The following is a 22,692-nucleotide window of genomic DNA, read 5'->3' as shown; positions in this document are numbered from 1 at the left end:
TACATCTCTAGGAATGCATCCATTACTTCCAGGTTATCTAATTTGCTGGCATAGAGTTGCTCATAATATGTTCTTATAATTGTTTGTATTTCTTTGGTGTTGGTTGTGATTTCTCCTCTTTCATTCATGATTTTGTTGATTTGGGTCATTTCTCTTTTCTTTTTGATAAGTCTGGCCAGGGGCTTATCAATCTTGTTAATTCTTTCAAAGAACCAGCTCCTAGTTTCGTTGATCTGTTCTACTATTCTTTTGGTTTCTATTTCATTGATTTCTGCTCTGATCTTTATTATTTCTCTTCTCCTGCTGGGTTTAGGCTTTATTTGCTGTTCTTTCTCCAGCTCCTTTAGGTGTAGGGTTAGGTTGTGTACTTGAGACCTTTCTTGTTTCTTGAGAAAGGCTTGTATTGCTATATACTTTCCTCTTAGGACTGCCTTTGCTGTATCCCAAAGATTTTGAATAGTTGTGTTTTCATTTTCATTGGTTTCCATGAATTTTTTTAATTCTTCTTTAATTTCCTGGTTGACCCATTCATTCTTCAGTAGGATGCTCTTTAGCCTCCATGTATTTGAGTTCTGACTTTCCTCTTGTGATTGAGTTCTAGTTTCAAAGCATTGTGGTCTGAAAATAGGCAGGGGATGATCCCAATCTTCTGGTACCGGTTGAGACCTGATTTATGACCTAGGATGTGATCTATTCTGGAGAATGTTCCATGGGCACCAGAGAAGAATGTGTATTCCGTTGCTTTGGGATGGAATGTTCTGAATATGTCTGTGAAGTCCATTTGGTCCAGTGTGTCATTTAAAGTCTTTATTTCCTTGTTGATCTTTTGCTTAGATGATCTGTCCATTTCAGTGCGGGGGGTGTTAAAGTCCCCCACTATTACTGTATTGTTGTCGATGTGTTTCTTTGCTTTTGTTATTAATTGGCTTATATAATTGGCTGCTCCCATGTTAGGGGCATAGATATTTACAATTGTTAGATCTTCTTGTTGGATAGACCCTTTAAGTAGGATATAGTGTCCTTCCTCATCTCTTATTACAGTCTTTGGTTTAAAATCTAATTTGTCTGATATAAGGATTGCCACCCCAGCTTTCTTTTGGTGTCCATTAGCATGGTAAATGGTTTTCCACCCCCTCACTTTCAATCTGGGGGTGTCTTTGGGTCTAAAATGAGTCTCTTGCAGACAGCATATCGATGGGTCTTGTTTTTTAATCCAATCTGATAGCCTGTGTCTTTTGATTGGGGCATTTAGCCCATTTACATTCAGGGTAACTATTAAAAGATAGGAGTTCAATGCCATTGTATTGCCTGTAAAGTGACTGTTACTGTATATTGTTTGTGTTCCTTTCTGGTCTATGTTGCTTTTAGGCTCTCTCTTTGCTTAGAGGACCCCTTTCAAGATCTCTTGTAGGGCTGGTTTCGTGTTTGCAAATTCCTTTAGTTTTTGTTTGTCCTGGAAGCTTTTTATCTCTCCTTCAATTTTCAATGACAGCCTAGCTGGATATAGTATTCTTGGCTGCATATTTTTCTCATTTAGTGCTCTGAATATGTCCTGCCAGTCCTTTCTGGCCTGCCAGGTCTCTGTGGATAAGTCTGTTGCCAATCTAATGTTTCTACCATTGTAAGTTACATATCTCTTCTCCCGAGCTGCTTTCAGGATTTTCTCTTTGTCTCTGAGACTCGTAAGTTTTACTATTAGATGTTGGGGTGTTGACCTATTTTTATTGATTTTGAGAGGGGTTCTCTGTGCTTCCTGGATTTTGATGCCTGTTTCCTTCCCCAAATTAGGGAAGTTCTCTGCTATAATTTGCTCCATTATACCTTCTGCCCCTCTCTCTCTTTCTTCTTCTTCTGGGATCCCAATTATTCTAATGTTGTTTCGTCTTATGGTATCGTTTATCTCTCGAATTCTGCCCTCGTGATCCAGTAGTTGTTTATCTCTCTTTTTCTCAGCTTCTTTATTTTCCATCATTTGGTCTTCTATCTCACTGATTCTTTCTTCTGCCTCATTTATCCTAGCAGTTAGTGCCCCCATATTTGATTGCACCTCATTAATAGCCTTTTTGATTTCTACTTGGTTCGATTTTAGTTCTTTTACTTCTCCAGAAAGGGTTTCTCTAATAACTTCCATGTTTTTTTCAAGCCCAGCTAGTATCTTTAAAGTGATGATTCTGAACTCTAGATCTGACATCGTACTAATGTCCGTATTGAGTAGGTCCCTGGCAGTCCGTACTACCTCTTGTTCTTTTTGTTGAGGTGATTTTTTCCGTCTTGTCATTTTGTGCAGAGGAGAATAGATTAATGAGAGAACAAAATGCTAGCAGGGTAACAACGTCCCCAGAAAATATACTCTAAACAAATCAGAAAAGACCTGAAGCAGTGGGAAAAGAAAGGGAAAGAGAGAAAAAAGAAAAGGAAAGAAAAAAAGAAAAAAGAAAAAGATAAAGATAAAAACAAACAAAAGCAGAACAAAACAAAACAAAACAAAAACAGAATGTGATCAAATATGATCAGGCTGGATTATAGATCAGTGCCACACACTAGATTTTGGGTGTATTTTGGTCTGTTAAAAGAAAGTCCCTCCCAAAATTTTAAAGAAAGAAAAACTTATATATGTACAAAAATAAGGGTTGATATGATGAAGGGATGGAATATGACTGTAAAGATGGAAATTATAAAAAATTTTTAAAAAGGATTTGATAAGTTGTTTGAAAAAAGAAAGAAGAGGATTAAAAAAAAAAAAGAAGAAAGAAAAAAGGGAGAGAATGTGATCAGGCAGGGGAGTAGAAAAAAAACCATACACTAGAGATTTAGAGTATATTTTGATCTGTTAGAAGAAACTATCTCAAGATTTTAAAGAGAGAACAACTTATATATATATGCCAAAAATATGGGTAACTACTATGAAGGGACAGAATATGACTTTAAAAATGAAAAATAAAAATGTTTTTTTTTAAAAAAGGGATTGATAAGATGTTGGTTGAAAAAGGGAAAAAGAAAAATTCAAAAAAAAAGAAAAAAGGAAAAAAGAAAAAAAGACAGTTAAAAAAAATAATTAACTTTGAAAGACTAAAGAATCATGGTAAAAAAGCCATGAATTCCATGTGCAGTATTCCCCTAGCGCTGGAGTTCTGCCGTTCTCATTGATCGGTAAACTTGGTCTTGGCTGCCTGTTCTTGCTGATCTTCTGGGGGAGGGGCCTGTTGCCGTGGTTCCCAAATGTCTTTGCCGGAGGCAGAATTGCCCCGCCCTTGCCGGTCCGGGCTGAGTAATCTGCTCGGGTTTGCTCTCCGGAGCTTTTGTTCCCTGCAAGCTTTCCCTACAGCTTTGGAGGCGGAGAGTGAAAATGGCGGCCTCCCAGTCTCCGCCCTGGCGGAGCCGAGAACTCGGGGTCCCGCTCCTCAGCGAGCCCCCAGAGAAAAGCAGTCAGTCACTCCCGTCTCCCCGGTCTCCGCCTGCACTCCGTGCTCACCCGGCCTGTGACCGCGCCTTTCTATCTGGCACCCGACCCCGGGTGGAGTCTCCAAACCCAGCAGATCCCCGCGGTGCGCTCCCGCACCTCTCCTCCCGGGGGAAGAAGGTGAGTCTCCCCGGATCTGCCGCTTGTTGGGTCCCTGCTGGAGGAGCAGTGGCCCGACTGTGCCGCGGATCACGGTTTATGACAACCCCGAGCTGAGAGCCCGCGCCTGGGCTCCGTCTCTGCAGCCGGCTTCCCTGCTCCGATACCTGGGAGCTCTGCCGCACTCAGGCACCCCCGGTCTTTCTGTGACCCCGAGGGTCCTGAGACCACACTGTCCCGAGGGTTCCACCCCCCACTTCGCCACCAGAGTGACGTCCCTCAGCGGAGCAGACTCTAAAAGTCCCGATTTTGTGCTCCGCGGCTCTATCACTTGCCAGAAGCGGCAGACGGAGGCCCCTCCCCCGCCGTCTATCCTCCTGAATATCGCCTCAGATTCACTTCTCCGCACGTCCTACCTTCCAGAAAGTGGTCGCTTTTCTGTTCAGAGAGTTGTTGCTATTCTTTTCTTCGATCTCCTGTTGAGTTTGTAGGTGTTCAGAATGGTTTGATCCCTATCCAGCTGAATTCCTGAGAGGAGACGAAATCCAGGTCTCCTACTCCTCCGCCATCTTGCTCCGCCCCCCGGTATGCAACTTTTGAACAGTAAAGCCACCGGTCCCCAGAGCCGCACTGCTGGGGCAGTATTAGCAGATTCTGAACGCTCAAGAATGCATCCCAGATTCCTTGAAACTGAATACACTACCATGATTTATGCAGAAATAAAAGAAAGAACCTTGTCATCAAGCCAGAAAGGCCTGAGGTAAGAAAGCCATCTGATACCATGACGCTCTTTGAAATAAAACAGAGGGAGAGAGCAAAACAGGTCTGGCCTCATTTCTGGCACTCAGCTGACCCAACAGTCTATGCACAATAAAGCAGGCCCCTCCTCCAACAGCTATACGAGGGTGAAGGCAGGCTCAAGTTGCACCTGGCAATACTTGCACCTCTGACTTGGACCTCATTTCAAAAGAGGAGGGGAGGAGCGGGCAAGAGCTAGCACACAGGGTAGAAATGGCATTCGCTGTCTGAGTCTGAGCCGAGGCCTCATCTACAATCACACCAGGATGACATCAAACGAGCAGTTTTACTTCTGTTCCATTCAAGTCTTCAACTCTCAAGTAGCGCCTTTCCGTCCTTTTGTGATTATGCTTTCTAATTCAGCCTCCGTTCTCCTGCACACTGAGCCCCCTCAGTTTCAGGGCTCTATTCTATTTGCATTTTCAAAGGTTTGCAAACCCAGTTCAGCACTTGAAACAGGAAACTCTCAAACACAAGTGTAAAGAAACAAGGCCCTTAGCTTCCTACAAGTCACACGGGGAAGGGGCTGGAGAAGAGCCGTGTGTGCCTCTGACAACAAACGAGTGGATAAAATCACATCGAGCTGAAGCTGCAGAGAAAGCAAACTGCTAGTATTGTTCTAGCAAATGCATAATTAATACACAGCCATTGGAAGTTCCTTCAGCTCCGCAAATGAGGCCTCTGGCTCTCCCACATGCTGTTCCCTCCACCTGCTACACTTGTCGTTCCTGGCTAATGCCCACTTTCAGTCTAGCTGAGATGGTTCTCCCCCCAAGTCTGAATTAGACTGCACCCCTTGCCGCAAGCTTCCATACATAGTACCACAGGAACCAGCCCAACGAAGGCAAGGACTGTGCCTGGATTACGCACCACCACATCCCCAACATGCAAACCAGCAGCTTGTAATGTTGATGGGGGGCTCGGAAAGGTCAAGTATGTTCATAATTACACCAGAACATTATTTGCCTTTTTCACTCTCATTCTCTCACAAGTGCACAGTGGAGTCTTCCAGAGGCTACAAGACGTGTGATGAATCATTCTGATGGCTAAGGGGATGTGTGCTTACATATTCCTATGTTTTATAATTTTCTGGTTTAATTCCTAATGTGGTAAACAATAGACTGATGTAACCCACAAAAACAAAAGCTCTTTGGGGTCCTCAAAACTTTTGAAGAGTATAGGAATCCCCAAAACCAAAAACTTGGAGAACTACTGGTCTAATACAAGGCCTGGCACATACCCTCAGTTGTGGTATCCTCCTCTGGGGTATTCTTCCCAGCCCTCAGAAGGAACACCACTCACCACTCCCACCCTCATGCATCATGCCTTGAATACACCATGATCACCTAGAGAACTTGGGAGGCTCCCTTTGTTTCTATCACCCCCCCAGGTCATGAGCTATTAGAGAGTAGGGATCATGCCCTCAATCATCTCTGACCAAATGCTGGACAAATGTCAAGATCACCATGAAAACATGTGCTCTTCACCAAGCTAAGCCTCATCAGACCTTAAAGTTCAACTCCAGCCGTAATGCCTTACCTACAGACTTGAGTTCACACTGACCTTCCTTTCTCCATATACCTATTGTACTTTATTATCTACACAGAACTGAATGCTTGGTGACTAGTGGACTTTGTCCATTCATTAAGATTGTGCTTCACCATCATAATATCTACGTGAAATCCCAAGATGTACAAGATAAAATTATAATAGTTACCACTGATGGTGCCTACACTACAGTAGTAGGCAAGCACTCTGCAGCCATTAATTCCTTAAGCCATCAAAATAACCTTATGAATAAGGTATTACTGTCCCCACTGTAACAGATGAGGAAAGAAGAGATCAGAAGACCAAGGTATCCTTTAGAAAACCATGCAGGTACTTAGGAGCAATAGCAGAATGCAACCTGAGGACCACCTGATTGACCTGCTCTTCCACATCCATGCCTCTAGCACACCTCCACTGTACTGAGGACTGGGAAAGTGTGTGATTACAGGACAGTGAAATCTCTGCCTCACTAATTTAACCAAGGAACCATCCAAAGGTATCCTTCCAAGGAAAAGCCGACACACAAAGAAAGTAGTTTCTTGTTTGCAGAAAGCACTTAATGTCTGCTGAAAGAAGGAATGAATAAATGAACAAGAAATGGCAAATCAAGAACCACAAGCATGCTGCAAAGGCTAAGGAAGATGGTACAGAAAATAAATCAGATGTATCTAGGACTGATTAGCGATAGCTGTCTCTCAAAAGAGCAGAAGAAAAGGAAAAAGGGAAAAGACAGCAAAAGCAGAAACAACCACAAAATCCTCCGGCTCTTCAAAATCGAAGGAGAGAGGAATTCCAGCCAAGATTAAATTACAATCAAATCAGTTCCATAAGCACTTATGTTCCAGGAAAGGAAGAATGAATTCCTTCGGCTGATTCTTTAAGTCCTGTATTGGTCATCAGAAAGAGCAGAAAATCTGAAAACTACTTGTTAGTAGAAAGTGCAGGCTAAGTTATCATTACCCCTGGGAATCAGCTTCCCTTGTGGGAAAAGAAAGAGCCTGCCTTTGTAGTGTTCCTCCCTTCCCTCCTCACTACCCTCCTGCCTCCAGCACTGGTCCACTGCCCACATAACATACTGAGCATCAGCCCCCATCTCCCTGACTCACCTGCAGCAGCTGTCCTCGTTCGACAGTAGAGAGGCTGTTGACCTCAGTACTAGGAAGGTCTTACAGGTCACCTAAGCTCAAGCTCCTTTAGCCTGACACTCTAGCCTGGTGATCAGCCAAGCAAAGAAACAGCACAGCCAGAGAGCACCACACCTGCCTCAACAGAATGGCTCCCTGCCTTCTCCATCTACCCGTCTACTCAACCTTGCCACCACAAACCAGCAGGTCACTCATTTGCTAGCCTGAGCTTCCTGAGGATACAGATCATGCCCACTGGTATCCCCAATGCCTAAGCACAATGCTTGGCACTTCATAGGTGGCCAATGAATGCTTGCAGGGTAAATGAATCATATACACCTACACCTCTTGCTCAAATCATCCCACTTCTATTCTTGCCCCCTTACAGGCCATTCTCCACCAGTGGCCCAAGTGACCTTTGGACAACTAAAGTCAGATCAGGTCACTCCACTCTTTCACTCTTCCAAGTCTTCCAATGGCCCAAACCCCACGTAGAATAAGCCTAAGACCTTACCATGGCTTACTGGGCTCTACATGTACACCGCCCCCCCCCCCATCTCACTGCATAGGAGGCCCCACTGGCCTTCTGTATCCAGTGCATGTGCTTGCCACAGGGCCTTTGTACTTGCTATTCCTTCTGCCTAGAGCATTCTTCCTAGGTATTCCCACAGTTCACCACCTTCTTTTATCTACACAAAAAGTCCTTCTCTGACCACTGGTATCTACGGTTACCTACCCCTTTATTTTCTTATAGAACTTCCAACTACCTGCCATTACATATGATCTTTGTTTACTCCCTACATCTGTGCCGTCCAATATAGCAGGGACCGGCCACATGTGGCTACTGAGCACTTGAAATGTGGTTAGTCCAAATTGAGTTGCACCGTATAAAAAAACACACCAGATTTCAAAGAATTAATACAAGAAAAGAGTTTAAAATATCTCATTTATACTTATTCCACTGATTTCATGTTGAAATGGCATTTTGAATATAATGGGTTAAATAGATGGTTAAAGTTAATTTCACCTATTTTTTTTTATTTTTTTAATGTGGCTACCAGAAAATCTTAAATTACATAGGTGGTTGGCATTGCCTTCCATTAGACAGCAGCACACGAGAATATAAGCTCTCTGAGGGCAGCCACTTTATCCATCCTGTTCAGCAAGGAATCTCCAATCTTTGAATGGCACCCGATACACACAGGTGCTCAATAAATACTTAATGACTGAAAGATCTTTCTTCTGCTATGACTCTTTCCCATCTTACAAGGTCCAGATCAAGCCTCCCCTCTCCCTGGAATTTTGCTGGGACTGCCCCCACTCAACATGCATTCCTCTGATACCTAGCACAGGGACCGGCACAGTTAGATACTCAGTAAGTCCAAGAATTAACTGAGCATCTCTGGCATATTGGGTGTTTTTAGGTATCATCTACCTCATTTAATCATCACAGTAACAAGGGGTAGGGGACAGAGGGAGGACAATTAGTCTCATATTTTAGAAGGATCTGAGACCCAGAAAAGCAAAATGACACACCCAAGCTCACACAAAATGAGCAAGTGGTGGACCTAGAAAACAAACCCATGTCTTTGGCCCCAGCCCCTGGCACCTGGCTCTCCACCCAAGGCCTAGGCTGGCAGCCAGCATCACACCCACAGACATGGTCTGCTTGGCCTGCATAGTGATCTGTTTGCTTGTTTTAGCTATAATCCTTGCCAACATTTGAAATTTGGGGAATTTGATCAGTCCAGGTTCCCATTTTATTCAACACTTGAACACTCGCTACATGTCAAGCACAAGAAAGATAACCAAGAATGAGACAGAAATGGCCCCTGTCCTCATAGAGGGATTCAGACAATATACCAATAAATAAGGAAAATACATAGTAGGCTAAGTTGTGAAAAGTGTGATAAAGAAAAAAAAAATCGAGAAGGGGGGATAGGGAACACCAGGGGTGGGAGATGATATTTTCAAAGGGATCACTGAAGAGGTGACATCTAACTAAAGGAAGGCGGAAACAGGACATGTGGACATCTGCATCACACCCGTACCAGATGGAAAGGCGAGTGCAAAGTTCCTCAATGGTATCACTGGCTGGGACAGAGTAGTCTCTCAAGACATAGGGCGCAGTAGAAATAGACACTTCCCCTTTACAGTATAGAATTATCACTGGAAAGTGGTGTCCCAACCAGTAAAGTCACTATAGTTCCCAGCCTTCCTCCCATCCAGGTGTGGCCATGTGGCCAATGGACGGTGAGCACCAGTGATGCGTCTCTTCCACACCAAGGAGGACAAGAAGTGGGTACACTGCCCCACCCTCCAGCTCCCTTCCGCTAGCCGCAGAGATGGCGGTGAGGCCCCAGAGAGTAGAGGCTCCAGGAAATAGAAAAACACAACTACACACAGTGATCTGCTTTCATGAGTAAAAAATAAACGTCTTTGGTAACTTTAGTGCCAAGCAATTAAAAGTGTGTTGGCGGGGGGGGGGGTGTAAATTTGCTACAGAAACTGTCAAGTGCCCCTCCACACACGATTACCTCCCCAACTATGAAGCTGAGAATCTGCAGCTACTTATCCCATCCTCTGTGCTCAGAGTTTATAATGTGGATTGTTGCAGGCCTGTCTGGTCCCTGTAGGCATTGGGTTTGTGGCCCCTGTACTACAGATTTAGTTAATTATGCCTAAAACCAATCCTTAACACACCACTGAGACCTGCCTTCCCCTGACTCATTCTGAACTCCAGACCCTTCCACCCCATCCAGGATGAAAGGTCCCCATATGTCCTTTTCATTTGACATGTGGAATAATTAAGCCAACCAAGGTGTGAACAGCTCAAACTGTCTACATTCCAACAAAAGATGCCAGGAGACATAATTCCTCAACCTTTCAAATGGACAGAGCTATTCCAGGGGAAATGTTATCTATTCTTACCCTTAATATCATATCAGGATAGGCAAAGTGGACCCTAAGAACAAAAAAAAGTTTAAGAAGATGTTTTACAAGACAACTAAATGCATTGTGCAATCCTAGACTGGAACTCAGACCCAAAAAAAGACACTAGTGGGGCAACTTGGGGAACTGAATAAATCAGATTAGTGAATAGTACTGCATCAATGTTACTTAGCTGGTTTTAAGTGGGTGAAAGCTATGTCTGTACTATGCTGCAACTTTCTGTAAGTGTTCCATAATGAAAAATTTTTAAATATTAAAATAAAAAGAAGAAAAGAAGGACTACTCCACCTGCAGCTGGGTGAGGGCAGGGGTGGGGGGAGTACTCCATTGGTGCCCGATCCTGTTCATATAAGAGACCACTGCAACATTTTATTTTTTTTAAAGATCATATTTATTTATTGGAGGGGGGAGGGACAGAGGGAGAGAGAAAATCTCAGGCAGACTCTGTGCTGAGCACAGAGCCCGATGCGGGGCTTAATCTCAAGGCCCTGAGATCCGGACCTGAGCCGAAATCAAGAGTCAGATGCTTAATCGACTGAGCCACCCAGGCGCCCCCAATTCAGTGTTTTAGATAGGACAGAATTCTGGCTCAATACTTTCAGGATGCTTAGTAAGACACCGCCCCTCCCCCCATCAAAACTAAGAAGAAGAAAAAGAAAAGAGTAACACCTTATTTGGGTCATCATACATGAGCTCCAGCCCAGACTAGTGACATTTTTCTCACAATTGCCTTTCAATCTGATCAAGTAAAGATAGCTCACAGGGAAACACTAACTTTAGGAAAAGTAAGAGAACAGACCAAAATCTATTTTTAAAAGCTTCATCTCTACATTTTTTCTCACTTTTGAGCTAGTCTCCATCACCTTGAATTATTTTTTTTTTCTTGAAACCTCCCTGGGGAACTTTAAGTCCCACTAAGAGAGAGCTCACACAGTGCTTTACCTCTGCCCCAAGCATATTTTCCAAGCAGAATCACTATGATGGTTTAGATTCTGTTAATAAAACCCTGAAAACAAGAATCAGCAGGTGTAACCTGGCGAGAGAAAATGAGGCCGTGAGGGCTCAAGAAAGCAAGCTCTTGAGAGTGGACATCCCATAGTGGGTTCAGAATCCTAGACTCTTAAAAGTTGAAAATTCTCTAAGCTTGATTTATCCTCTTGGGATCGTGAGCCCCCAGCTTCCTAGGGGAAACAGGACTGACTTTCAATCTAACAGCATCCTAACTTCAGTGTTCTCTCATGTAAAAAAAAAAAAAAAATCAGCTTTTACCAACTTCTGTTCTGGATAATAAATTCACTACACTAGTGTTTTTCAAATTGCAGATCATCAAATGAATTTAGTGGGTAACAATTATCTTTTTTAATGACATAGTAGAGAATAGAAAACATCAGCATGCACTGAGCTGATAAATGTCTTACTGAAAATGTCTGAAGTACACAGTTCTGTACAATCATCATCAGCCTTCCAAAGCACAAATGTCTTTTAAGTATGATAAATTCTTTTTCACTAAGTTGGGTAGGGGGAATGCTTTAAATGAATCTTATATTCACAATAATTTTTACCAGAACATCTGAAATGGGTTCTTATAGGGAAAAACTAGTGTTACAAACTGAAATCAAAAACTTTTCCCGAAAACTATCTCTTTCAGATATTTATCAACCATAGACACCACCAGCAGATACCAGGTTAACCAGTGGTCAAGGTCAATGTCACCACTAAGGAGACAAACTGACACCATGAACCCTGGCATGATGTGAAATGAAGAGAACAAGATCACTTATGTGGTGTTCTCACCAAAACTGCATCTTCAATTCAATCATGATAAAACATCAGAGAAACCCACTGAGGGCCACCTCACAAGCTAACTGACTGGCACTCTTCTGAGACCAAGGAGCTGTCACAGACCAGAAGAGATTAAGGAGAGATGGCGACTAAGTGCAGTGTGGGGTCCAGCACTGGCTCCTGGAACAGAGGACGGACAGTCGAGGTAAAACTAGAATCCAGCTATAATAGTCTTGCACCCGCGTTAATTTCTTGGTTCGGGAGCTGTACCATGGTTATGTAAGATGCTAATATTAGGGGAAGTTGGATGAAGTGCATACAGGAACTGTAAGTCTAAAATTATTTCAGGGGGCGCCTGGGTGGCTCAGTCATTAAGTGTCTGCCTTCGGCTCAGGTCATGATCCCAGGGTCCTGGGATCGAGCCCCGCATCGGGCTCCCTGCTCAGCGGGAAGCCTGCTTCTCCCTCTCCCACTGCCCCTGCTTGTGTTCCTGCTCTATCTCTCTGTCAAATAAATAAATGAAATATTTTTTAAAAAATAAAAAATAAAATAAAATAAAATAATTTCAGGATAAAAAGTTAAAAAAAAAAACTTTTTCTGAAGAAAGGAACATGAATGTTCTGTCCCATAAACTATGTATCATTTAAACACAGTAAGTGTTTTATAGCCAATTCTCTAACCTTAAGAGATAAACATAATGAGTATTCGATGTGTAATTTGCATATAATTAACTTAATACACAGGGAAAGCTCTGGAGCTGTCATTCTTCACCCAGGCTCTTCCCAGCCCTCTTTCACCTCTCCTGTCTTCCTAATACCCAACAGAAGGATCATCGAAACTCCCTTTACCTCCTACAGATGCTAGGCTAGGAATTCCTGATTCCTTATAACAGATGCTGGGCTAGGGATTCCTGATTCCTTATAAGCATCCACAGGTGAAAGATGCGGGAGAGGGGCAGGAAAGGTGGCAGTTATTAACGCAATATTTTCTGAGGACCCATCTCTGCCAGGAATGGTTCTAGGCTTTGGGGCAACAGCCATGAGCAAGACTGACAGGGTTAGTGGATCTCACAGAATTTATGTGCAAGGAGCCAATAAAAAAGCAAACAAACAAAAATACATTCATATGCACACATACATGCACACGCACATACACTCAGATAATGGTAAATGCTATGAAGCCAGAAAACCAGTGTGATATGATAAAACTGGAGCCCGGACCTGATCCTTCTCTGGTCCCCAGTTTTCTCATCCATAAAATGGAGCTAACCATATTCAGCCCCACAGGGCTGTTGCTGGGAATTAAATTAGATAGTGATCACTTAAGACTTAGCAGAGTTCCTAGTAAGTGAATGAGTGACTAGCAATAGTAACAGATGACAAAAATCACGTTATCAACACCATTAGTGAAAGCTCTTTCTCAAATGACTTTAAATTTTACATATCCCGCTGAAATTTGCTCAAAGTGTCTACGCTGATCACAGAAATAGCTATTTCCCCTCTACTATGCAGCAACAATGAATAATGAATGTATTTGGAAATGGACAGAGCAGGAAACAAGGGCTCAGCCCAGAGCCCGGCAGTGAGGGGAAGCTTCCAGGCCCTGCTGGCAGTGACCTCCTCTGTGCTTAATGCGAATCAGCAGGCTGAATCCAAGGGAACGATGCCCACCTTCCCATGAAGGACTTTTTCCTGGACTGTCTCTGCAACTGGAGCTGGACAGAAGGTAGTCCAAGCCACCAAAATAAACCAGAGGCTCTCAGTCCTGTGGAAGGGGGCTGGGGATTATAAGGCACTATCACGTCCTCCCCCAGGCTGGAGGTATAACTATAACACTTTCCTTCACAAAACAAGATGGCATCCCAATTCTAGAACCCACAGAAACAGCAAAGGCTATTGAAATTATTTACAAAATTAATCATGAAATGAGGACATACAAAATAAGTCAACTTCAATCCAAAGCACTACATATCGCACAACTGGACATTTCTAAACAACCTCTCCCAGACAGAAAGACAAACACACTCTTGATCTCTCTCTCTCACTCACAGCCTCCTTGAGTAAAACAAAGAAGTTAATACTAAATTATGTTTATTTGATACTCTATGTCACTAAAGAGCATTTTTTGTTTTTTTTTAAACTACCAGTACTCACATCTTATGTAAGTGCTTTATACACATTAAGATATTTTTTAAATTTTGAATGTGAAAATACATCATCAGTCACTTGCTTCATGTTACTTGTCAAGTCCACCTAAAAGAAAGGATAAAACCTCCATGTGCTCCAAGCTCCCTGAGTCAGTGACAGCACAAGCCTCCCTGGGAACCTCACCTGAAGCATCACAGCTATTCCACTCCCTGTGTGAGAAACCACGGCTCTCTTTCTCGCCATCCCTCCCTACATCCCTCCCTTGCCCCAGTAGCCTTCTTGCCCCAACCCCCTACCTCTCTACCTGTTTTCTGTTCCTCTTCTTTAAAACAAAAACACACACACTACACTTCTCCTCTGCCTAGCCCAGGTTTTCGATGCCCAGGTGAGGGCTGGGCCCTATGTCAGGCCCTGTGCCCCACAGGAAGGAGCAGAACAGGAGTACTATCCATGACAGTTACCATACAAGAAATTAAAATGGAGACATTTTTAAAACATAGAATGCAGAGCACATGAGCCATGACATCATTGCACACCACGGTGCTTCTGGAAAACTCCACCATACCCCCATGAGAGAAGAGTGAAAAAGGCAAAACTATCTTAGTATTACTGCAAATACAGTTCTGACTTTGGGAACCCCCTAAAAGAGCCTCAGTGATCCTCAGCTGTCCCTGGACCACACTGAGAATCAGTGTGCTACAAAAAAAGGAATGAGTCCTAAAGACCCAGTAAAATCCACTTGCCCAGGACACTGCCAATTATGCAGTTCTGCTACCCCTCTTCCTTCTTCACTATGGTCCTCCTTGGAAACCAAACTCACTTCCACCACATCCACTATCACCTTCAAGCAACCCATGTCCAAATGTGCATCGCAGAGCTGATACCTCATGAGTCCCTACTGCCTGGCTCCCCCACCAGCAGCCGAGCCAACTCAACTCACCACCATGCCCCTCCAACCCAACCAGCTCATCCTGGTGTCCTGGCTTTGGGGAAGGTCATTCTTCCACTTAATATCCCAAACCACTCATTCATCTTTGACTCTGGCCTCCCTGTGGCCTGCCAATTTGTCTTCAGGATGTCTCTTGCAAATGCAAATAGTAGGGTATAAAACAGTGTATACATTATGTTGCTACACAAACAGGGGGAAAAAAGACTGGATTCCAATGCACCAAAAGTTTACAAGTAGTGATCCCTGGATCATGGAATTATGAGCGATTGTCAATTTGATTTCTTTCGTACACTTTTCTGCAGAGCATAAAGTTTTTATAAGCATGTATTATTTTCACAGTCAGAAAATACAGTGAAAGCCTCTTCAGGATTTTGTTTGCAAGTCTTATCCTTTGATTGTGCCCTTTCCTATGGTTCCTATTTCCAAAATGGAGTCACGTATGCTAGGCCAAGTCACGAAACTGGGGCTTAATATCTAACCTAATTGCAATTTCAACCACCCCCAGGAACACAGTTGGCCAACAAGTCTCTGGTTGGCACCACTGAGGTAATCTGTCACATGGGCCCTCCCCAACCCCCAGAGGAAGACAAGGTGATCCACCCAGTAAGACTCTCTGTTCTTCTCCGTCCAGGAAGGTGACCTTGCCTGAAACAATCCTTTCTTTTCTTCTGTTAATAACTTCTTGCCCCATCCTCCTTCCTATAAAAACCTTCCATTTTGTACGACTCCTTGGAGCTCTTTTCTACTTGCTACGTGAGGATGCTGCCTGATTCGTGAATTGCTTAATAAAGCCTATTAGACTTTGAATGTACTTGGCTGAATTTTAACACCTATTACAACTCCAATCTAGTCCAGAATCACATCGTCATGGGTCATATTTCAATTCTTTATGGTCTTCCTGCACTGGCCTCTGCCCACTCATATAGACATTTAGGCCCCAGGTCTCGCATCCCAGAGAACGATGGGAAAGTCAATGGGATAATAATAGTGCATAAAGGGCACTTAGCACAGTACTTGGCAAATAGTAAATAAAAGTTCATTGTTGCTGGTCCTGGTAGCACTTCCCTGCTATGAGATGAAACTTCTGAAGATAGTAAATGGCAAATGACAACCCTGTTTTAAAACCATCAATAGCCCCCAGTGTCTAAAAATAATAGTCAATATTTATAGAGCACTCGCTTTGAGGCCCAACACTGTTAGTTAGTGTGAGTGCATTCAGTCACCATCTCAGCCCCACAGGGTGGGTCCTGTGAAGATTTCCATTTTGCACATGAAGAAACTGAAGCACAGGGCACTTAAGTGCCAAGGCACAAAACTCAGAAGTGGTAAATCTGGGACTCAAGCCAATTCAGTCTTACCATCCAACAGAACTTTCCACAATGATGGACGTGCTCTATATCAGTGCTGTTCAATACGCGGGCTACTGAGTATTTAAAGTGTGACTAGTGCAACTGAGCAACTAAATTTTAAATTCTACTTAATGTTAACTAAAATAACCACATGAGGCCAATGCTACCATACTAGCCAGCAAACTGGAGAATGAAAGCCCAAACTCCCAAGCTTAACAAAGGAAAGTCCTCACAACACCCTGTCTACCTGTCTACCCGCCTCTCAACTAATTCTTACACAAAGCTTCAGTTGGTCTAAAACCCCTGGTAACTGCACTCGTTCCTACCTGCCTTGTGGTCCCCTGCCCTCCTCTCATCTAAGTGTTCTGTATAATGGAGGAGCTTCAGAAATGAGAGTAAGACAGACTTGGTTCAAGTCCAGACTCAAGGGACTATTACGCGAGGGCTCTCAGTTTCCCCTCTATCAAATGGGCATAAAAAGCCCTCAGTCACTCAGTTGGTGGGAGCAGGAAAGGAAGTTGCCACGGTAAAGAGAAGAGCATGATGCCTGATGCCTTGAAGCATCTAGACAGATGTCTCCCAACCCTAACACCCGAGCCATCTGCTGTCTTCATCAGAGATCCAAGAGACCACCGCGAACTAGTCCCTGACACTCTTAAAATGAGACTTCAGTATACCCTAAAGAGGTCAATCCCAGTCAAAATACCAATGGTGATTTTTTTTCCTTCTTCTCTTTTTAACTTGCTAAACATGACTGTAAATTCCACCTGAGAAGCTAATCAGAAAGAAAAGCTAAAAACAGACAGAAAAGGGAAGGAATGAGGTGGTCTTGCCTTATCAGATAAGAAAGCACATTAGGGGCGCCTGGGTGGCTCAGTCGTTAAGCGTCTGCCTTCGGCTCGGGTCATGATCCCGGGGTCCTGGGATCGAGTCCCGCATCGGGCTCCCTGCTCGGCGGGAAGCCTGCTTCTCCCTCTCCCACTCCCCCTGCTTACGTTCCCTCTCTCACTGTGTCTCTCTCTGTCAAATAAATAAATAAAATCTTTAAAAAAAAAAAAAAAAAAGAAAGCACATTAAAAAGCTATCACCTGGCTTGTTGCCAGCACTCAGTAAATATTTTTTTAGTAAAAAAAAAAAAAAATCATCTCATATATTGTTATTGAATAAAGTTACAATCATTAAATTATAAAAAATAACAGTAATAACAATAACCAATCTTTACAGAGCCCTTGCTGCATGCCAGGTACTGTGTGGAGAGCGTTATCCACATGCACGATCTCCTTTGAACCTCACAACGGTTGTTCTTCATATTGCCAACTGCAAATCATTAATAGATCTTGAAGTCAATTTAGTGGATCTAGAAATAGCATTTTTTTAACAAGAGAATAAAATAGGACAGAACAGAAAATATGAGTGAACTGCATGTAACACCTCATGAATCTTTTACATATCTATCTAGAGCTTCAATCTTTTACATATCTATAGAGCTTTCAAATGTGTCGTCTGTGAATCATGGTAAAAGATATATATGAAAAAAGACCTATAAGGTATGTATAATTACTACCATCCATTTTACAGCTGCAAAAACTGAGGTTTGGAACAATTAAGTCTCTTGCTCAAATTTTACCCAGCTTGTAAATGACAGCCAATACTGGAACCCACGCAGTCTGCCCTCAGATCCCAGCCCCATCAACACTAGCAAATCAATGGGACAGGATAGATGGCAGTAGAGAATCATCTACTGGGGCGCCTGGGTGGCTCAGTCGGTTAAGTGTTGGACTCTTGATTTCGGCTTAGGTCATGATGTCAGGGTTGTGAGATCAGGCTCTGCATTGAGTATGGAGCCTATTTAAGATTCTCTCTCTCCCTCTGCCCGTCCAGGCCCAGCACTTTCACACTCTCTTAAAAAAAAAAAAAAGAGGGACAGAATCATCTAGTGTTTCCATGAAAAAAACAAACAAGTGAAACCAAAAGGAAATGGACAAATTAGTTACCAAATCATTATTTTTGTTGGAATTTTGTTGGAAAAAAAGTATCTTGTAAAATTATAAAAAAATGAAACCAGTAAAAAAGAAAAGGCCAGGCCTAAGAACAATGGAAGAAATCACAAAGAAAAAGGAATACATCAGACTACATACATAAGGCATAAAAAGACAATACATAAATGTTAAAATGTGCCCATAAAAAACTATAAGCAAATTGTTTTGGCAAAGGTTTTACTCATTTTCAAAAAAGAAGAGCTGTGACCGTCCTCAGAAATTGACTTCGGGCAAGTTTACTATGTCTCCCAATCTGTACTACGGCATGACAATAATAGTCTGTACCTACTAAGACTGTTACAAAGATTAAATTAGATTTTGTACCACTGCCACAGAGGGAACTCTCGGGAAAGGCAGCTGCTGTGATGTGATGCAAAGTAACGGCTCTTTCAAAACTACTTCTGCCACATAACCCAAAGCACCACGGTAGTAAAAATAAAGGCATCACATCTTAGCCTGAATCAAGCACTGGGTGTTTGTTTGCAAGGACTAGTTACTGCAAAGGCTCCTGGCTCAGAAGGTCACATCTCACCCTGTGCCTCCATCCTTTTAGAGTCTGCAACAGCAGTCCTCACCTTCCAATACCCCAGGCCTTTGCTTTCTGTTGGTTGCTCCCTCTTTGCCTAAAACTCCTCTAAGGATTAACAGAACAAAAATTTTACATCTGCAATCCCACGTTCATCCTGGTAGGTAGGAATATAATGCATAAAATAAATTCTTAGAAATGAAACTGCCCAATTGGTGGGTTTATAAATTTCTAATCTTGACAGTTCCTGTCAAATTTCCCAATAAGAAAGTTTCAGAGGTTCTGACCCTTTAGATGATTTCGTCACCACTCCTTCACCAGCACTTGATGTTCAGTCAACGTCCACCAATCTCACTGATAAAAACTGGTTTCTTCTGCTATTATAATTTGCATGTTTAGGTCAGGTACTTTTGGTTGGCCATTTGTATGCCTCTTTCCATTTCACTGCCAACTTCTGGGTCATTGTCTCTCCTTGAAACTGCCCTTTGGAAGGTTACCAACGTTCCTGTCTCCAAGACCAAGGACCTCATCTTACATCCTCAGGGCACCATCTTGGCAACATCTGACACCAACAACCACCACCTCCTTCAAGAGACACTGCTCCTTTCCCTGCCATGACAATTTGCTGTGCTGGTTCCTCCACGAAGGGCAAGCCAATCTTCTCCCTAGAATTCTAAAGAAAAGTATATCCCAGTATCCAATCCTTTTCTTCTCACTGTAACATGTTTTTAACCCGCTCTCTCTATATATACACACATATGTGTATACGTATGTGTGCATGTATGTCCATATACACATAAAGATAAGATTTTCTTCTCCTGAGAAATCTCCTCACTGTAACATTCTTTTTTTTTTTTTTTTAAAGATTTTATTTATTTATTTCACAGCGAGAGGCACAGTGAGAGAGGGAACACAAGCAGGGGGAGTGGGAGAGAGAGAAGCAGGCTTCCCACTGTGCAGGGAGCCCGATGTGGGGCTCGATCCCAGGACCCTGGGATCATGACTTGAGCCGAAGGCAGACGCTTAACGACTGAGCCACCCAGGTGCCCCTCATTGTAACATTCTTAAACTGTCATCTGTGTGCAAAAGCTTTCCAAATGTCAGTCCTCAAATCACCTGAGACCTAAACCCATGTTTCTAACATGCTACTGAACATCACCAAAGAGACAGATGCCCTCCCCACACTTCAGATAGATCAACAGGGTCAATATGAGGGCAGCACTCATTCTGTGACAACACTGTGCTTGTTCTTAACACTTACTGTATCTCATATGACTCTAGGGATCCAAGAGAGAATACACCAACCTCACTATCCACCGTCCCCAAACCTCTTCCACCTCCTTGACCATCAAACCTCAGTTAATGGTTCTATGTTCTCCCCTTCCCCCTCCTTCCCATCCAAGGATCAGCAAAATCCTCTCAATCCTTCCAGGAAACTGTCTCGGTGTATCTATCCAGCCTTCCCATTTATGCCTTTGGTTCAGACTGCTACTTCCTTAGCTCTTGCCCTAATCCTGATGCCACCACCAAAGTTCTCTGCTGAAAGTACAAATACCATCACTTCAATCTACCACCTCAAAGCACATGGCTTTTGGACGTTTCCTGCAGCCCCTCCATATAACTGGGCTCCAGGCCTACGACTGACAAAGGACTGCACTTGGACCATCACTCCCAACCAGCCCCATGTTTTAGGAGAGTCCTGCCAGTATGTAGTCCCTCCCCCATTAGATAGTAGGCTCTTAGAAGACACTCATTAAACCTCATTCACCTTATCCGCCATATAGCACCCAGGACAATGCTGTGCACTTGGTAGGTGCTTTCTAAAGTTACCAATACAATCTTCTAGCATGTGTTCATGTTATTCCAAAGAGAGAAAGGAACTTCTTTATACATGTAAATCCAGAATAAAGAAAAATCTTTTTAAATCATCTAAATGACTTTGGGGTCTGTTTGTCTTGTATGACTGAATATACATAGCAACATCCATATTCTCTTTGGACTTACAAAAAAGTCAAACTCCTTCCTAAAAAGCTTTACAAATAACTTAAAAACGACAAAAGCGCTGGTTTTCAACAGTTACAAACCAGAGTAATGATTCCCTATTTGCCAACAGAAAAAACAGATTCAGGTGAGTCAAAGAAGATTCTGGCAATAACTTGATTTTATGATCTTTGGATGCCCCAATCAGCTGTCAGAACCACCAAACAATGACCTCCACAAGTTGATATGAGAAAGTGGAAAGGCCATATGGTAAATCAAATGTCCAACAACTTGACTGAGAAGCCAATAAAAACAAATGGACTTGTGTGAACTGGGCCTGTCAACTCCGAAGGACACATCCCATTTAGGTCTACTTCATTCTTTAAAGTTAAACCAATTTAAACAGTAACTCTTCTAAAGCATCTTTCTATACTGATTATAAAGAAGTCATTGAGAAGGAAGCTGGGATTATTTTTCAAAGAATAAAGAGTCAAATCATTCTGAAAAGCATTACTTTGTAGAAAAATACAAGACTGGATTCTAAATGCGTTTATAACTCTTCCCCTCTCTTAACACCAGCAGATTTCCAACACGTGTGCCTAAGTGTCTTTGATTTTGTTTTCCCCTGAAGTGAAAACTTTGCTGAAGTTTCCCATCCACTCTTGAACGGAAGTTAAGAACTGCTCAGTTACCTATTAGAAGTCAGGGTTCACAGTCAGGGAATTGAAATCATCTCTCACTAAGCAATTAAAAATATTGTCGTTAACAGAGAACTTCTGAGTTGACACAATTGAGGGGAGTTCGCCTGACAGCTGTGGTGTCCCATGACCTCTCATATTCCCCCAGAAGGATTTTAAGCCTTCATGAAAGTGATCCCCTGACGCTTCTGAAAAGGGGAAACATGTAAACCTCCACAAGTTAGTGGGACAGGACTCTTCTCCTGGCCTCGTGAACTCTGTATCCCCAGAGCTGTCCCCAACAGGGCAGCGTAAAAGGGACAGCAAAGCGTGAAGTGCTCCAGGCCCCCAGAGGCCACAGGCAGGGACCAGTGGGCCAGAGACCATCCCGTGACACTTAAGTCCAGGCTGGCCTTTGAGGGGAATTGGAGACTAGGTTCCTCCGGGTGGGGGCGCATCGGGGGGCCGCCTATGGCCTCCCCCAACTCACCTGCGATTCATGGGCCGGACCCTCACGGCCACCTTGACTGATGCCATTGCTCATCCCGGCCCGGCCCGCGCGGGCTCCCACCTGCCCAGCGCCCCGCGACCGCCGGCGACTCTCGCGACTCTGCCCTCAGCTCCCGCCCACTTCCCTCTCTCTGCCCCCGCCCCTCTGCTCCCGGCCGGACCTGGTGTCCCGCGGCAGCCCCACCTGCCGGGCCACTGAGCATGCCCAGAGCGGCTCCGTCCCGCGTGATCCGCGCGCCGGGGTTTGGCGGCGGCCCGGCGGCGGGGAGGGGCGGGGTCGGGATGCCAGAGCGCCACAACCTAAGGTCGCCGATTCGGGAGGAACCTCTTTGCAGGAGGTGGCCCGGAAGTCACCAACGGTCAGTCACCGGGGAGGAGTGATTTCAGGAAAGCTGCAACCCAGCCTTATCACCTGAGAAACGGGGGAGGAGGCGGAAGAGGAAGGGGTCGCAGTAATGTAGGGCCAGAGCAGAGACCTCAATCCTGGGGCTCTGATTACCGAAAACACAGTTTTTCAGCCCTTAACTAGGAACTGACTTTACCCCCCACAGTGCAGGAGTTAGCTCAACCAATTTACAGAGCAAGAATCTGAGGGACGGAGATTATCATAGCTTGTTTGTGGGGAGCTCCATCCACTAGGGCCTTCTCTGCTGCAGTCTACCCAACCGAGTTGTGTGTTTTGGACCCCTCAATTCAGGGACACCGAGAAATGAAAATAAAAAGGGTACTAGATGTTTAAAAATGCTACATTG

The 22,692-nt window shown here is 43.7% G+C and overlaps 1 protein-coding gene across 3 annotated transcripts in view; it reads right to left on the bottom strand.

Moving 5' to 3' along the window:
* KIF16B (kinesin family member 16B) overlaps nucleotides 1-22,122 on the bottom strand; it is a 297,963-nt gene extending 275,841 nt beyond the window's left edge. For 2 of the 3 annotated variants that reach the window (XM_078056901.1, XM_078056903.1), the window contains exon 1: nucleotides 21,921-22,122. In XM_078056901.1, coding sequence (XP_077913027.1) covers nucleotides 21,921-21,967 — 47 coding nt within the window. In that variant the 5' untranslated portion in view covers nucleotides 21,968-22,122. The remainder of the gene's footprint in view (nucleotides 1-21,920) is intronic. The other variant, XM_078056902.1, reaches the window with a different exon arrangement.
* Between the last annotated feature and the right edge of the window lie 570 nt (nucleotides 22,123-22,692).

This window comes from Halichoerus grypus, chromosome 10 (genome assembly GCF_964656455.1).
Source record: "Halichoerus grypus chromosome 10, mHalGry1.hap1.1, whole genome shotgun sequence".
Lineage (NCBI taxonomy): Eukaryota > Metazoa > Chordata > Mammalia > Carnivora > Phocidae > Halichoerus > Halichoerus grypus.
Note: the sequence above shows the minus strand (reverse complement) of the source record. Positions and strands in the feature narration are given on the sequence as shown.